The sequence below is a fragment of the Ceratotherium simum genome, chromosome 14 (assembly GCF_057802395.1).
Source record: "Ceratotherium simum simum isolate JZ-2026a chromosome 14, ASM5780239v1, whole genome shotgun sequence".
Lineage (NCBI taxonomy): Eukaryota > Metazoa > Chordata > Mammalia > Perissodactyla > Rhinocerotidae > Ceratotherium > Ceratotherium simum.
The window spans coordinates 31,976,041-31,993,991 of record NC_141913.1 but is presented as its reverse complement, the minus strand read 5'-3'; the positions used below and the strand labels follow the sequence as shown (position 1 = coordinate 31,993,991).

At 37.2% G+C, this 17,951-nt stretch overlaps 1 protein-coding gene across 2 annotated transcripts in view; it reads right to left on the bottom strand.

Moving 5' to 3' along the window:
• Positions 1 to 3,124: 3,124 nt before the first annotated feature.
• PIK3C3 (phosphatidylinositol 3-kinase catalytic subunit type 3) overlaps positions 3,125 to 17,951 on the bottom strand; it is a 153,045-nt gene continuing 138,218 nt past the window's right edge. For both annotated transcript variants that reach the window (XM_004422483.3, XM_087439166.1), the window contains exon 25: positions 3,125 to 17,445. In XM_004422483.3, the coding sequence (XP_004422540.1) occupies positions 17,431 to 17,445 (15 nt within the window). In that variant the 3' untranslated portion in view covers positions 3,125 to 17,430. The remainder of the gene's footprint in view (positions 17,446 to 17,951) is intronic.

Below are 17,951 nucleotides of genomic sequence, written 5' to 3'. Positions count from 1 at the left end.
TTGCTTGTACCACTTCTACTTCCTATCAAGATGGCCCTTCACCCTCCATTAACCCAGCCCTTCCTACCTGCTGTGTTGGTTGTGTTCTTATATTTTTTAAGGCTTATGTTTCTCTTATTTTCTTATGACAAAAGTTATGCATGCTCATTACAAAAATATCAGAAGATGCAGACAGGCAAAATAATATAAAGAATATCCATGATGCTCACCCACCCAGAGTCACCCACTGATAATACACTGGTGTATATTTCCTTTTAGATCCTTCTCTATGTACGTGTATTACTTTCTTTGAAAGTGGATTATGCATCCACTGTGTTTTGTAATCCACTTTAACTTATTTAACTAATCCATCAGTTGTTGAAAAATATATCATACCAACTTTTCCCCATTATAAAAACACTAAGAAAAATCTATTTAAAAACAAAAAGGAAAAAAACACAAATTCTGAGTAGAAAGAAAATGCTTAAAGCCACTTAAAAACTTACCAAAGTACCCCATGGTGCATCACAGCTACCAATACTAGAAAATCCTTGCCAAAGAGTTATTCTTTTTTTATTGTTGTTTAAACTAAATATTCATCTCAACCAAATTGCTTTCAGCCCAAATAACTTGGAACTTCAGTATCCCAGTGGGTCCTCACCTTGTGTAGAAGGCCTTCCCCAGATTTTCAGTTGATATTGATTTCCCTTCCACAGACCATGTGTCTGGAGGTTGGTATGTTGGCTTCACCATGTTCTGACTTGCTCTGTTGCTTCATTTTTCTCCTGTTCTCAGTTTAACTCCCCTTAGTTAGAGTGCTTTGTATATGGAAAGTCCTCAGTAAATAAATAAGTAAATAAAAATAAGTAAGGATCACATCCAATATTACCCACTATCATTGGGATTTATTTTGAGGCTTTTTACCTGACCTAGTTTCAATTCCCCTATTGGGTATAGGTAATTGCATTAGTCAGGAGTCTTTCACATAAAGGTGATAGAAAACCAATTTAAATTAGCTTAAGCAAAAAAGGAGTAATGTATTGCTTCGTGTAATTGGGAAGACCAGGAAGACACTTCAGGCATAGATAAATCCAGGGGTTCAAATGATTCTCTCTCTTTTTCATACTCTTTCTCATACTCTTTTGTCATTTTTCTTTCCTCTCCCTGTCAGATTTCCTTTATGTCAGGTGTTTGGCGGCTGTGGTTGGGGCTGGGAGGTTGATACTATAGATCCACAAATAGCTCCAGGCTTACATCATCGCAGCTAGTAACCCCAGATCAAAGAGTTCTTAACGGTCTCTCCCAGTGACTGCACATAAAATCCCATATGTATACAACATGCCTGAGCGCTATGATTAGGAAGGCGTGAGTCACATAGCCACTTCTGTTGCTGGGGATGCTGTGTACCGTAACTGAAAGGCCCCCTAGAACTACAGAGAATGGTTCAAAAATGTAAAGAATTTTTTGTATTATTCTTTGAAGAGAAAAACATGACTGAAATTTCAGATGGTGCCAAACAGTCCCATTTAACACATTCTTCTCCTGCCACTTACATTCCTTCTTATCGAAATTTAGAGACTACAATCAACTTGTTTTCTAGCCAGGTGGAATCATAGAGTTTTAATTCAACTCCTTCCTTTTTATAGATGAGCAAATGGAATCTCATCCATCATCAGTGAGCCAACTAGCACAGGGAAGGTCTTGTAGGTGCCTAACCAAGGAGAGGAGGACCCAGTTCAGGAACTGGGAAGTCAACACAGTGTCTTAGTCCCACACAAATTCCCCTGTGATTCAGAGCACTCACTTCATCTTTCTGGGCCTCAGTTTCTTCCATAAAATAAAGAATTAGGATTCTGTGATTTCTAAGCATTTTATGATTTCAGGCATTGAAATTACAGGTCATAAAGATTCATATGCTTGATTTTTCAAATCACTGCCATTTTATAAAGTTTTATAAAAAAGAATATAGTGCTTTTTTAAATATTTTCCCTAACCATGAGCATTCTACCCTGCTTTCCATGGAAAATGGTGCTAACCTCAGTTCACATGTAAAGAAGTTGAAGATTCATAGTTATAAGCAATATGAGAAAAATTATTTACCCTGCTATTTACTTTATTCTCAAGATCTAAGCTGCTTGAGATTTTTAAAAATTTAAAATCCCACTGATAAGGTGAAGATAAATTCTATATAAAGATCTGTGGAAATGCTATAGTTACATGATACATTTCAATGGCCACATTCATTTTTAATCACCATTAAATGTTTTGAACTAAGCAGAAATATGTAGAAGTGGGAAATAAATCTGTGTAAGTTAACTTTAGGAAAATAGTAAGAATGAGGAGCGTGAGAAGGTTGTCCTCCCTATCATAAAATTCCCCACAAAGCATAATATGAACCGTTTTTTGAAGTTTGAAGAAAAATTAGGGTATAGGAACAAGATTAATATGTGTGTAAACGTTTGCAACTCATTTCCCTTTTACTAGACTGGGCAGGAGTGGTGTTGCAAAATGAGATCATTAGAGAAGTTGAATAAAGAACAAGTTGGCATTTCATTGCTAAGCTCAATTCCATATGTGCCAAGAAATTGGTTGGCTGGGACCTTGGGCAGAGCTATTTGATTGACTGAAATACTGAAAAACACCAGCTACCCTGGTTGAACATTTGAACTGTGGGAGGGCTGAAACAGAATTTAAAATGGCTACAAAGATGAAGGAATTTTTGATCATCAAAGGCAGCTTTCAGGCTGTCCCACATGCCAAGCTGAAAGAACCTTGTCTCCTTTTCCTAAGCAACTTGTACATCCCAAGAGGAGAATTTGGAAATTTAACAAATAACCCTGATTTGGAATCAGGGAGAGTAGCTTCCAGTAAAGAGTTCCTGACACTAGATTTTGGAAATCCTTAAGTCCTGCAAACTTTAGTGACATCTATCCTAGGACAAGACCATTATGTGTATTATCACTCCAAGACATTCTTAGTTCACTGTCTTCCAGTAAAATGTCAAATTCTGGAAGGCAAAGAAATCAAACAAATCAAACCAAACAATGAGAAGAAAATAACTACAAAAGTAATATGTATAATGAATCTGGGTAGGTGTGGTGATGTCAACACTACAAAAAACTTTAATTACCTTCAGTTTCTAATGGTGAGTCATAAAATGTTTATTGATGCACAAACTACAAACTTAACCAACACAGGAAAATTACGCATATGATATATAACAATTTATCACATACTGTACACTGCTGTATAGTTTACCACACTAGGAGCTCTGTAAGGGCCAGCCCTGTGCATATCTTGTTCACTTGAACTTTTGTGCTAGCATATTCCTGACACAGAGCATGCAAGGACTAAAAATTTGTCAAACGAACAAATGAACCAATTGGAAAAATACAGAACTAGAGAGGACCACAGAATAATAAAGTGTTCTTTCTTAGGTGGGGATTATTAAAACCATCCCACAAAGAAAGCTTTCAAGATTCTCTAAGTTTTAAATGAGATTACACAAAGATCCTTGGTACACACTTAGATATGACCACCCAAAAATATTTCCAGTGGGCAAATAGGTGACACTAATTTTCCTTAGACAAAGATGTTGCAAGTTGCTCTCTGTTCAGGCACATTAAGGTGTCACCATAAAGTAGATTTTGAGAAAGCAGCCCATCAGCATAAGTAGCTTAGGGGACCATGATTCTCACTGTCTTCTATATGCCCATAGATGATCCACCCAATGCCCAAGCCTCTCAATTGAATAATTTTTATCTTTTCTTTCCTCAACTCTTTGTTAGCTATCAGCCACACTGCTCCATCCTGCATAGACAATGTCAATACCAGAAATTCCATTATCTTTAAAATTTTGGCTTCAAACGTCCCATTCCGACTATTACCACTTAGCCTTCTAGGTCACCTGCTCAGTCATGCTCACTACATTTTAAATCTCCTGGAGACCTCCAAAGCACTGTCTCCACCACTGTCACAATACCCACTCTCCTATCTTCACATCCCTCTTCGTGGAGCTTAGATGACATGCCTCGTCAATTCAAGCACTCCCTTAAAAATCCTGAATTCTCCTACTCTGCTCTACCTTCTTCACATTCATGGAACCAAACCTAAGCTTTGGACAACTCTCAACAATTGACCCTTCCATACTTGTAGCTGAAGATTGTTAGAAAAAGATATATGACCCTACTGTCTTCACCTTATTCATTATCATAATCTTGAAATGGGCAATCAACACTGACAATTATTTACTGAGATAACTGACCTAGCCAGAGCAATCAGGCAAGAAAAAGAAATTAAAGGCATCCAAATCAAAAAAGAAGAAGTAAAATTGTCTCTATTTGCAGATGACATAATCTTATATCTAGAAAATCTTAAAGATTCCACAAAAAAACTGTTAGAACTAATAAATTCAGTAAAGTTGCAGAGTACAAAAATCAACATACAGTAATCAGTTGTGTCTGTATGAACTAATAACAAAATATCTGGAAAAGAAATAAAGAATATCATTTACAATCACTTGAAAAACAATAAAATACTTAGGAATAAATTTAACCATGGAGGGGAAAGATCTCTAGTCTGAAAACTACAAGACATTAATGAAAGAAATTGACGAAGACAAAAATAAATTGAAAAATATCCCGTGTTCATGGATCAAAGAGTTAATATTGTTAAAATATCCATGCTACTCAAAGCCATCTATAGATTCAATCTAATCTCTATTAAAATTCCAATGGAATTTTTCTAGAAATAGAAAAAACAATCCTAAAATTCGTATAGAACCACAAAAAATCTCTGAATAGCTAAAGCAATCTTGAGAAAGAACAAAGCTGGAGGCATTACACTTTCTAATTTAAAACTATTTTACAAAGCTATAGTAATCAAAATAGCATGGTATTAGCATAAAAACAGACACACAGAACAATAGAGAGCCTAGCAATAAATCCAAGCATATACAGTCAACTAATATTTGACAAGAAAGCCAAGAATACTCAATGGGGAAAAGATAGTCTCTTCAATAAACGATGTTGAGAAAACTGGATATTCATATGCAAAAAGAATGAAACTGGACTCCTATCTTATACCACTTATAAAAATTAACTTGAAATGGATTAAAGACTTAAATATAAGACCTGAAACTATAAAACTCCTGGAAGAAAACATAAGGAAAAAGCTCCTTGACATTGATCTTGGCAATGATTTTTTGTATATAACCAAAAGCACAAGCAAGAAAAGCAAAGTGGGACTACATCAAACTAAAATGCTTTTGCAGAGCAAAAGAAATGATCAAGAAAATGAAATGGCAACCTATGGAATGGGAGAAAATATTTGCAAACCACATATTTGATAAGAGATTAATATCCAAAATATATAAAGAACTCATACAATTCAATAGCAAAAAAACGAATAATCTGTTTTTAAAAATGGGCAAAGGACCTGAATAGACATTTTTCCAAAGAAGATATTCAAATGGCCAACAGGGACATGAAAAGTGCTCAACATCACTAATTACCAGGGAAATGCAAATCAAAACCACAATGAGATATCATCTCACACCTGTTAGAATGGCTATTACACCTTTCCTCCTCCATCAGTCTCAACTAATAACCTACTATTAGACTGAAAAATGAAAAATTCAAATTAAAACTCCCTCAAATTTATCAACCTTCTATATCTTCCCCCTGCTCTTACAATGGAAATAGCACTCTCTTTCCATCTAAAACAAATTTCTCCACTTGTCTCTGGGAATATATGCCTTCTCACCTTCTCGGGGATTTCTTTACATACAGATCCCTTTGTATTATCAGTCTTCCTTCTTTTGAATCAGCACCCTTATCTTATGACTCCATTATCTCTTATGTTAAAAAAATCATCCCTTCACTCAATATACTCCTCTATCTGTCCCCTCATTTATCTGTTCCTTCAATAGTCAGAAGAGTTGTCTACAATTATTGTCTCCAGTCCTTCACCTACCATTCACTCTACAACCCACTCCAGCCTGCTCTGTCTCTACTGTTCTACACAAAATGATGATCTTATCAACCTGCCTTCAAAGAACCTGCAATCTAATAGGAGATAAAGGTAATGCTATTTTACCAAATACAATGGCCATTTTCTTGTATTTAACTTACTAGTCTCTTAGTACCATTCCTCTTGACCACTGCTTTGTTTTTGAGACATTCTTCTAATTGGCTTTTGTCACCACACAGTCATGTATTCTTCCTGCTTCTCTGGCCATTCCATCTCAGTCTCCTTTGCCTGCTCCTCCTCCCCTACCCAACCTCTAAACATAGAAATTCCTCATATGTCGGTCTTATGTACTCTCTGTTGCCTTTTTTTTTAACACTTGCCCCCTAGGTGATCTCAACAGTTTTTTTGTAACAGTGTTATTGAAATGTAATTCACATACAGTAATACTCACAGAGTTGTGCAACCATGACCACTACCTAATTTTGGAATGTTTTTATCATCCCCCCCAAAAAATCTCATACCCACTAGCACTCACTTCCATTCCCGCCTCCTCCCATTCCTCAGCAAACACTAATCCATTTTCTGTCTTTATAGATTTGCCTATTCTGAATATTTCATGTAAATGGAACCATACAATATGTGGTCTTTTGTGGCTGGCTTCTTTCACTTAGCATGTTGTCAAGATTCACCCATGTTGTAGCATGTATCAGAACTTCATTCTTTTTTACTGATGAATAATTTCCATTATATTATATACCACAATGGTTTAACCATTCATCAGTTTGTGGGTATCTGGCCTGTTTCTACTTTTTGGCTATCATAAATAATGCTGGTATGAACATTTGTGTACAAGTTTTTGTGTGGATATGTTTTCATTTCTCTGGAATATATCTAGGAGTAGAATTGCCAGGTCATACGGTAACTCTATGTTTAAGAGTTTGAAGAGCTACTAAACTGTTTTCCAAAGCAGCCAGAGCCATTTTACAATCCCATCAGCAGCAGTGTATGAGGGTTCCAATCTTTCCACATCCTCATCAACAATTGTTACTGTCTGTCTTTTATATTATAGCTATCCTAATGGGTATGAAGTGGCATCTCCTCAGTAACTAATAATGTTGAGCATCTTTTCATGTGCTTATTGGCCATTTGGATATTTTCTTTTGAGAAACGTCTATTCAGATCCTTGCCCATTTATTGAGTTGTCTTTTTATTGTTGAATTGTAAGTGTTCTTTCTATATTCTATATACAAGATCATCATCAAATATATGATTTGCAAATATTTTCTCCCTTTCAGTGGGCTATCTTTTCACTCTAGAAGAGGAAATTGCAGTATAGATAAGAAACTTCCTCAGTGTCACCCAGGTAAGATGTGAGCAAACCTGGAGTTGCAACGCAGGCACTCTGGCTCTGGCACCTCTGTTCATAGCCCCTGTGCTACACTGATGTACACCAGGAAGGCAAGTGTCCTGTGGAAAAGAAGGGAGGGGACTTTTGGGTTGATTTAGGGAAGTTGGCATCTTCTCCCTAGCCCTGTCTCTGCTTGCAGACTTTGGGAGAGCAGATGGAGCAATTTGCATGAGGATCCCAAAAGACTTGGAGGTAGAAAAAAGGCACCTTGTTGCAACTCCTTCTCTCTGAGATTCAGAGATAAAGGAGTATTATGGGATGGGGGTAGGAGCCTCCTAAAAGCTCGATGACAATGAGGATAGTAAGGACCTCAAAGTAAAATATCCTTGAGTGAGTCAAAAGTCTAGGCTGGTGACCTAGGATCAATACAAGGTGAGTAGTTGAAACAGCGAGTGCTTTCAAGTGCAGCTGTTGGTCCTAGGAGACAATGACTCAGCTCAGGAGTATGTGAAATTAAAAGAGGTACAGATGAATCAAAACCACATTGAGATATTACCTCATACCTGTTAGGATGGCTTTTGTCAAAAAGACAAGAAATGATAAATGTTGGTGAGGATGTGAAGTAAAGGGAATCCTGTTAGTGGGAACGTAAATTGGTGCAGCCATTATGGAAAATAGTATGGCGGTTCCTCAAAAAATTATAAATTGAACTACCACATGATCCAGGAATCCCACTCCCTGGTATTTATCTGAAGGAATTGAAATCAGTATCTCAAAGAGATATCTGCAAACCCATGTTCACTGCAGCATTACTCACAATAGCCAAGATATGGAAACAACCTAAGTGTCTGTCAACAGATGAATGATAAAGAAGATGTGGTATACATACAATGGAATATTATTCAGCCATGAGAAAGAAGGAAATCCTGCCTTTGCAACAACATCAATGGACCTTAAAGCATTATGCTAAGTGAGATAAGTCAGACAGAGAAGGACAAATACTGTATGATATCACTTATGTGTGGAATCTAAAAAAACTGAGCTTGCAAAAACATAGAGTAGAATGGTAGTTACCAGTGGGCAGGGTTTGGGGAATTGGGGAGATGTTTAAGGGTACAAACTTATAACTAGTAGACAAATAAGTTCTGGAGATCTAATGCACAACATAGTGAGTATAGTCAACAATACTGTATTATAAATTTCAATGTTACTAAGAGACTAAATCTTAACTGTTCTCAACACCAAAAAGAAATGATATCCAAAGAACATGAAAACACAAATGTGTAAAGATATATGCACCTTTGTGTTCATTGCAGCATTATTCACAATAGCCAAGACTTGGAAGCAACCTAAGTGCCCATCAAGAGATGAATGGATCAAGAAGATGTGGTATATATACACAATGGAGTACTACTCAGCCATAAGAAACAATGAAATCCAGCCATTTGAGACAACATGGATGGACATTGAGGGTATTATGTTAAGTGAAATAAGTCAGAGGGAGAAAGTCAAATACCATATGATCTCACTTATAAGTAGAAGATAAAAACAACAACAAACAAACACATAGAGACAGAGATTGGATTGGTGGTTACCAGAGGGGAAGGGAGAGGGAGGAGGGCAAAAGGGGTGATTAGGCACATGTGTGTGGTGATGGATTGTAATTAGTATTTGCGTGGTGAACAAGATGTAATCTATGTAGAAATAGAAGTATAATGATGTACACCTGAAATTTATATAATGTTATAAACCAATGTTACCGCAATAAAAAAAAACCTGTAAAAAACAAAACAAACAAGAAAAAAAATAAAACAGTATGCTTAAAGTTTGGTCTGCAAACAACCTAAATAGTAAAAACTAGGGAATAAATTAAACATGAATATTCTAAGCCTTTAACATTTGAGAAAGACTGATACGCAGAACTCTATTTTGGAAATGACCTGACTCCATCTCCTTTTAGTTAACTTTTATGTCTTGATTAACCACCGATTTTTCAAATACTGCATTTACAGCAATCATTCTTTTGTTTTGTTGAAGTCACAATTCTTGAAACTACCTGACAAAAGCTGTGGACTCACACTCAAAAATAAACAAATAAATGTATTCATAAAAAAATGATAAATATGTGACATGAAAAAGGTGTTAGCTAAGGCTACTGCAGTAATCATATCACAAAACATAAATGTACCAAACCAACACATTGTACACCTTAAAGTTACATAATGTTATACATCAGTTATACCCCAATAAATAAAATGTATATATGTGTGTATATATATATGTTGCAGAGGGAAGCCTCATAATGGGCACTGCTATGCACTGGAATGCATACTATCATCCTCACCCCCACAACGCGCGTGCACGTGCGCACACACGAGTTTCCTGACGTTTCAGGATGTGCATCGAGCTTCTTGGCTGTTTGTGTTCTTAGAACACCAGTGTTTTCTTCCTGTGATCAAAGTTCTGGTTCAAATGGGAAGTGTCGCCTCTTTAAACTGTCAGTGTCCGAAATTTCAGATGTAGCTGTAATCCAATTATCTTATTTTCTCTCTGTGTCTCACTGAAGCCTATCTACTGTGGGCCTACCAGAAATCTGTGCTCGTGTAGCATTGTAAATGCTAATGGAGTAGCAAGGAATGGCAACAGACACTCATGTTGCGGGTGTCTCCTCTGCCTCTGCACATGCTCCACTGTCCCATCACACTTCACTTAGAAACACTAACTCAAAGATAAACTTAGTAAGGCTTTTAACACAGCGACAGCAGAGCATTAAATTAAGCTCAGGGCCTTTCTGAATGTGCACAGATAGCATGTCTGGGAAGCTGGCCCTGGTCATCAGCATGTAAATGGCATTTAACTCCTTAGGACTGGATGAGATCACCTGTGAGAGGGTAAATAGAAATAACAAAGGGTCCCAGCCACAAGCATGGTGGTGGTTCAACACTTAAAGGTTGATCAGAGGAGAAAAAAGTCCACAAGTGAGACTAAGTGCAGTCAGGGAGGTAGGAGGAGATGATATGAAGAAATATCTGGCCATGATGCTATTAATTGCACTTTCTGGGAATTGCATTCAGTGACAGACTAAACAGAAAGGCACTGATGTCTGAAGGGCTCACCACTGACATTCTGGTATGACTACCAGTCCTGTGAGTGGGTAGGTCAGAAGTGAGTCATTTAGTTGAAGTGGATTGGGATATTAATGGTCTCATAGGGAAGTGTAATGACGTTTGAGAACATTAATAACATTTGAGTTCTAAGCAGACTTGGGATTCAGAGAGATGCTTATAGTTAGGTGCTTATACACATGCCCACCAGATATTTGAGGGCTAATTCTGCTGGTTCTGTGTCAGAATGTGTACATGGCTTCTTCTCCTAAGGAAAGACAAGCTACAAGCTCCACCTGGCAGTGGATGGTAGCTACTGAAACAGTAACCCCATGAAAGGGACTGGAACCCCTGGGCATTCCTAGTGTATATTTTGGGATGGGAGACTAATTCCTCATCTGAACCAAGAAAAACAGTTACAATAGTCTCACAATACCAATCTGGCTTTCTCCTCTCATAACTTAATAAGCATCAATTTATCAGAACTGGTACCACCACTACCAACTCACCACCCACACCTGCTGCATAAAAAAGGACTGAAAGGAGGAAGGTTGCCTTTTTGAAGGGAGTGCCATGTTCACAAGAGGTTATTCTTCTCCTTATGGTCAAGGAGGTGGTATTTTGTCACCCAATGCCCCGGGAGAAAGGCCTCAAGAGAGCTGCTCAAAAATTTGGAGGCATCTGCTTATACGCTGGGCTTTGCCTCGTTTGATTTCTGCTTCATGCTCTATTTTCTTATCACAAGCGTTTTGTGAATTAAAGATTCCAGGTCTCAAACAATGTACACACTTCAGCACCACACTGTCCTTCAACATCTAAGTCTCCTTACCAAACTGGACTTGTCATCATGTAGGGAGTCCCGGCCGACTGTTAATGCACTCGGCGTCTGTGGGTGTCTGCGGCCGTGTGCCTGGGACCTCAAGGTCCTCCATCCCTTCGCAGGCTCCTCTCGCTCCTCTGCAGCGGCCTGGGCTGGTCCGTCCTTACCATCAGCCCTGCCACAGGCCTGAAAATATGCACAGTGTCAGTTTCCCGTGACTCGGGAAAGCAGAGCTGCAGGAGGTGGCGTCTGCCAGGGGCTTGGAGTGTGGGCGACTACAATGCGGGCGAAGGTGGAGATCCAGGCGAAGCCCAGGTAATACCAGGCAGACGGTGGAGGCTGCAGCTTGAGTGGAATTCACTTGGGACTGGGCTGCCGCGTGGAGTCCTCCTACTTCTCCACATCTGCACGCCTTATGAGTTAGAAAGCTAGTGTTTCCTTGCCTCAGACAATGAGTTGCTTCGGATCTCTTTTCTTAAAACCAGCTTTACTGAGGTACAATCTTCATGTCATAAAACATAATTCTACGATTTTTAGTAATATAGAGTTGCCCAGCCATCACCAAAATCCAGTTTTAGAACATTCCCATCATTGCATAAAGTTCCCTCAGTGTCCCTTTCTGGTCAATTCCCGTTTTCACCCCCAGCCCCTGGCAACCTCTGATCTTTCTGCCAATGAAGATTTCCCTTTTCTGGAAATGGAAGCTTAACAATATGTGGTCTTTTGTGTCTGGCTTCTTTCTCTTAGCATATTTTTGAGGTTCATCCATATTGTTGCAGTATAAGTAGTTTGCTCTTTTTTTTATTGCCAAATAGTAAATAGTATCCCATTGTATGAATGTATCACATTTTGTTTACCATTCACCAGTTGAAGGACATTTGAGTTGTTCCATTCTTTGGGTTACTATGAGTCATGCTAAGGGAGATTTGTGTACAAGTCTTTATGTGGACATGCTTTCATTTCTCTTGTGATATCTAGGAGTGAAATTGCAGTTTTGTATTATAAGTTTATGTTGAACTTTTTAAATAGCAAACTCAGATTTCTTTATTAGATTTAAAAGAGAATGTTTGATCAAGAAGCCAACTTATTGAAACTAAAATTAAAGTTGCTGAAGGAAGTTCTAATTAACGTTCTTGTTAACTGAGGATTAACCATTCTTTTACTCATTTTTAAAACCCTTATTGAGCTAAGCATTGTACTAACCATTCAATATTAGGTATAGTTAACTAAACAGCGTTGGTTTTCTTTGATGACTGGTAATCTTGCAAAGGATCATTGATTATGAACATGTCATTTTTAGTGGTGTGTCAAGAGAATGGGCTAAAGGTATATAGACTTTAGGATATACTGTGAGATTTTTTTTTAGTTGACTTGACTGAATTCCTGAACTAACTTGCTTGGTTTTACTTGCTTTTTTCCTCTAAAAAGAGAGAATAGAAAAAAAAAAAAAAAATGTGTGTAGTACCTAGCTTTACAGCACAGAAAGGAAACTTGGACACCCACAGATTCTGTTGATGATGGTCCAAGGAAGTGCAGAGGTTTGGGAGATGGGGGTGGTACAAAGCTGTATGGGAATGAAGGGCCAGGGTATGAGGGATGACTTAGGGAGGTCTGGGTTTCTTGTGGTGACTAACAAAACAGAGATAAAGGACATAAGATTAGTTCTGATGGTCTCAAAGCAGATAGTGGTGGTGATGATCTAAAGCTGAGAAGAAGTGAAGAAACAGGTAAATTCTAAATTCTGTGCTTCATTCAGATATGGGTTACTCTACCTATTTTGAGCTTATATATATATCCATATCCCCCATTTAGATTCCAGAGTTTTAGAATGGCAATATCAGGATGTCATATTACCTTCTATTTTAGAAAAGTCACACATCTTATTTGGGGAGTTATCTGGTAAAATCAGACCAGAAATGAACCAGGACTCCTTAGAGGAACGGCTGACTCTGGGGCTGGGGCAGAGAAAGTACAAGATGAGCTTGGAACATCTTGTGCCCAAAGTAAGGAAAGGTTCAAAGAATACTGGGGCCATGTCAGGGGACACAGGCACCAACTTGAACACAGGTCAGTTCTTGGGTAATTTTACCATCAAGATAAGTGGCAATAGGAATGCATTGTATAATAAAATAAAACAGGAATCCACAGAGGCCTTGCTAATAGAAATAGATGAATACATAATTAATGGAGAAAGGAGAGCTGTACCTTACAGTAGAACACTAAGTGTAGAAGGAATAACAGAATTAAAAAAAAAAAAATCACTGTTTGGCTTTCACCATAATAATAATTAATTCAGGTAAGAATCATCAGTCTACGCTAAAATTGGTGGGTACAAGTGTGTAACGAACAGGATATTTACATAGTTTCAAAGTATCTCCTCATAAAACACATGAATTGTCTATTAATTTATAAGTATTAAATACAAATTCATTAACTTCAGAATGGAGAAAGCTGGAAAACACCATCTTAACCAAGTAATAAAAGTTACCACCACCAGGAATATGACAAATTGACACCATGTGTCTTCCAATAAGATGCCCCGAGAAGAAAACACCATTATTTCTGTAGTATTCTTACCAAAAATGAATAAACCTCGAGGAAAATTAGACAAACTCAAACTGTGGAATTTTCTACAAAGTAACTGCCTTGTATTTTTAAAAATATGTCAAGGTCAAGAAAGACAAGAGAAAACTGAGGAACGAATTCAGGTTGAAAATCTCCTTCCTATGCAGGAGTTCAGCTTCTCTAAGTGGTCTCCCAGCTGGGATGTTCACTACCTTCTGAGGCTACTCATTCCATTTTTTTTAAAACTAGTCCATACTTTATTTAGATTTCTTTAGTTTTTAGCTAATGTCCCTTTTCTGTTCCATGACCATCCAGGTAGTAGTATGCATTCTTTATGGTGAATTGTTAACATATTAAATTATTCATTTTGGCAAACCAGTATACTTTCTGTATTTAATTATAGAAAGTCCATGTTGTTTTTGAAATTTATTTGCAAAAAAAAATCCTGCTAAGAGTCTCAATCTGGTTTATTTTTTAAAAATTGCAATGTTAGATCTATGTGCAAGGATATAAAGTACAGCATGATTGTAGGTTAACAGCTGCATGGTTAAGATTTATTTTGCCTGTATGTTTTTACTGAACGATTTATTTCCCATCCCAAGGCAAGTATAATATGTGGCATGATGACATGTTTCTTAGAAATTTAATTTACTTTGTTGACTACTGCCTGTACCTGTGGTAATTCTGTTTATGACGGAAAAAAAAAAAAAAGAAAAGGAATAGGCTTTGTTTATGGGGATTCAAGTCTAACAGACCACATACACACACGTGCGCACTCTCGCAGTCAGTACTATCACCGTCGCCTCAGAGAGAAATGAAGGCGGGAGAATTTGATGGTCAAGACTGTGATCACTGGAATCTGAGAAACTCAACTTCAAATCCCAACTCTGCTCTCACTTGCCGCCTAACCTTGGGCAGATGATTCAACTGCCTTAAACTTCTGGAAAATAGGAGGATAATTCTACTTCATGGGACTCTTATAAAGAATAGTGAGATGAGGCATACGAAGCAGTTAGCATAGTGCTGACATGTAGTAGTAAGTCCTTATAATGTTGACTGCTATTACTACAATATATACCCAGCTGAAAACTCTAATACAAATGAGCTGGGAAGCATCTAACCCTAGGATATGAAGAATAGCAAAAATCAGGTTGTATCAACCCTTTACTTAGGAATGTGAACCACACTTGACTTCTTTCTTTCCCAGAGCCCCACTCTCAGTGACTATTATGCACATTTTCTCTCCCTCACTCAGAAATCTCACTCTGAATACTTACAGTACATACCCATGGTACTCACACTTTTTAATTAAAGCACTGTGTCCTCAAAAATACTTTTCTCAAACTCAAAGCAAACACTGTGCTTGAAACACTATAGAACTTGCCAAAGGATCTGGATGGCAATGACAATAAAGAAACATACAGACTACACTGTAAAGACAGAGCTCTGGACAATAATACAATGGAATTTGGGGAAAACAGTAGGAACTAAGAGGTTGCTTTGAGCAATAGAAATTGAGACCGATGAATCACTTTCTTTCTAATATAGGCTCACCTCCCACCACCAAAATATGTTCAGCAAAACCACAGCCACTGTCCATCCTCAGAGATGCTCTTTCCTCACTCAATACCTGTCTTTCTTCCTAGAAAGCTTTATCTGCTTCATAATTCTTATCAAGTTCGCACTGAAGACAAGGTCACTCATGATCAACTCTCCTTACTAGTTGTCAGTGTTTGCCCTTATAGAATTTTATATTAGTCCAAAAATTATTTATAGAGCTCTACTATAAGCATGCTACTATCTACGCAAAGTGTAAAAAGATGATTAAGGTGATATAGTTTTGCCTTAGAGTTAATTCAAACAGGGATCAGCAAATTATGGCTGGAGGGTCAAATCTGGCCCTGCCCATTTGTTTACATGTTGTCTATGGCTGCTGTTTTACTATAACAGCAGAGTTGAGTCGCTGTGACCAAGATCATATGGTTTCTAAAGCTGAAGATATTTACTATCTTGGCCCTTTACAGAAAAAGCTTGCCAACCTCTGAAATAGGAGATGCAAATATAACAAAAATACCCCACTTCACTAAATGCCAATTAAAAAGCTATATATAAAGAATTACAAGAGTTCAGAAGGTTGGAGAGGTCACTTTCAACAGGGCCATGTTGAGAAAACTTTTTGGAGAACGTGCCAGTAGAAACAGGACTAAAAGAGAATGCAGATAGGTTAAAAACTTCTAGGCAACAAAAAATGATGTAACTACGTGAAGCAAAGAAAAAGCAAGATAGAGGATGGAGCTTGCCAATGAGTTTGGGCATAAAGTCTCTTATGATGATTTGGAAAGGTCTTTTCATTTTTACCATTTTTCTAATCTGCATGTATGTTTTATACAAATCACATTCCATACGCCTCTAGGATCTCTTAATTATATGCTTGCTTTCCAGCTGGTGACCCCACTCTAAAGAGGCAAGCTCACAGATGAGAATTTGGTGACAAATGAACATTATAATTAATGGCGTTCTCTGAAACTGTGCCTTAATTTAGCCTTCTTAATCTTTTCTGTCATTTGATATTTAATATTTATTCAGCAACCAAAGAAGGAGATATTGTTTATCTTCTAAAACAAAGTCACATGACTATGCAACACATTAATTTGCAAAGATTATTATGTTGCTTTTCCCATTTGTGTGCATTCCTATTTCCCAAAGTTCCATGAGGCCAAAAAGCTAGATGGATTAGTGGGACTTATAGTTTTAAAAAACAAAAAATAATTTTGCTTAGATCAGAAAGGATACATTACATTAACAGGTTTAGCAGAGCTATTTCAAAAAGCTTTTGAAAGCTAAGTTTGCATCAAAAAAGAATTTATTGCAGAAAAGCAATTTATTCTTACATGTTTATGTAAAAATATCTTAGGCTCAATAGTAAAAGCTTCTGTCATATTACCTGTTGGCCAGTTATCCAGTAGCTACATTTTTATATCCTGCTTTATGTACTTACAACCTAGGAGAACTGTGAACTATAGTTTTCAAAGAAAAAAAATAGACAAACACAATATTTATAAGTAACAGAAAATGACTGTCTTCTTTGAAGTATATACAATTCCCTAACTATAAAAGAATGAGACATAACATGTAAAACTTTAAGTATCGTAGATTAGGCCCCCCAAAAAAAAAAATCTGGAGGGAGGGGGGAAGGAAGGAAAGAGAGAGAGACAAAACAAAAAAGCTTCTAAACTGAGATAGTTACTCCAAATTCATGTAACTACTCTTGATGTAAAGATGAGGGAAAAAAGGCGTTTCAAACTTAGACTAAATGTTTTACTATTTCAACATAAAATTCCTCCCGAACTCTCATAATATGTACATGATCCTGGAATAAGCTTCTCACTTCTTAGCTTATTAACAATGTGTACATTTGAAAATAAATATATACAATATTTCAAAACAAACCCTTCAAGACCATATTTAAGCAATGACATCCAAGGAAAGGGAATTCAGGCACCATGGAACATTTAGGAGAGATGGCATCTTGAAGATTAAATGTTCTCTTCCTTGCTTGTCACTCTGAAGTCTTCCTTATACACAGGTTGCTTCTAAAGTAGTTTCCTTACGGAGCTAAACATCTTGATGGGCCAAACCCAGTTTCATTTTCTCCAGTACTACAAAAATTAAGAACAAATAAAGAAACAAGTAGAAAATAATTAGCTTCACTGTTCACAAAGAAAAGTAAACAGAGTGATAGTTACAAAAAATGCTTAGAAAGAGATGAACACATAATTCTTCTATAAAAAAAAGTGAAAAAATTACTAAATGCCATGAAGAGGATTTCAATTAACCACAATGTATAGAATTCCTGAGACTTGGCTTAAAAATCAGTTTATATGAGAAAATATTTAGGGGAGGGAATGTTTGCTGACTGTAAGCTCAAGATGACCAATTACTATATGGCAGACAAATCTGGCACCAGGAAGGCAAGAATCCCACTGAACTCTGCAGTGACAGATGATTCATATTTTGAGTAGTATGCCTACATATTGGTGTGACATTTGTAGACAGACTGTGAAAATCTGTAGTTTATTCCACAGAGTGCAGCCATTTCATTCCAGAAATGGCCTGGAATAAAATCAAAGGAAGTGGTCTTGAAATAATAAGAGAGGCACATGTC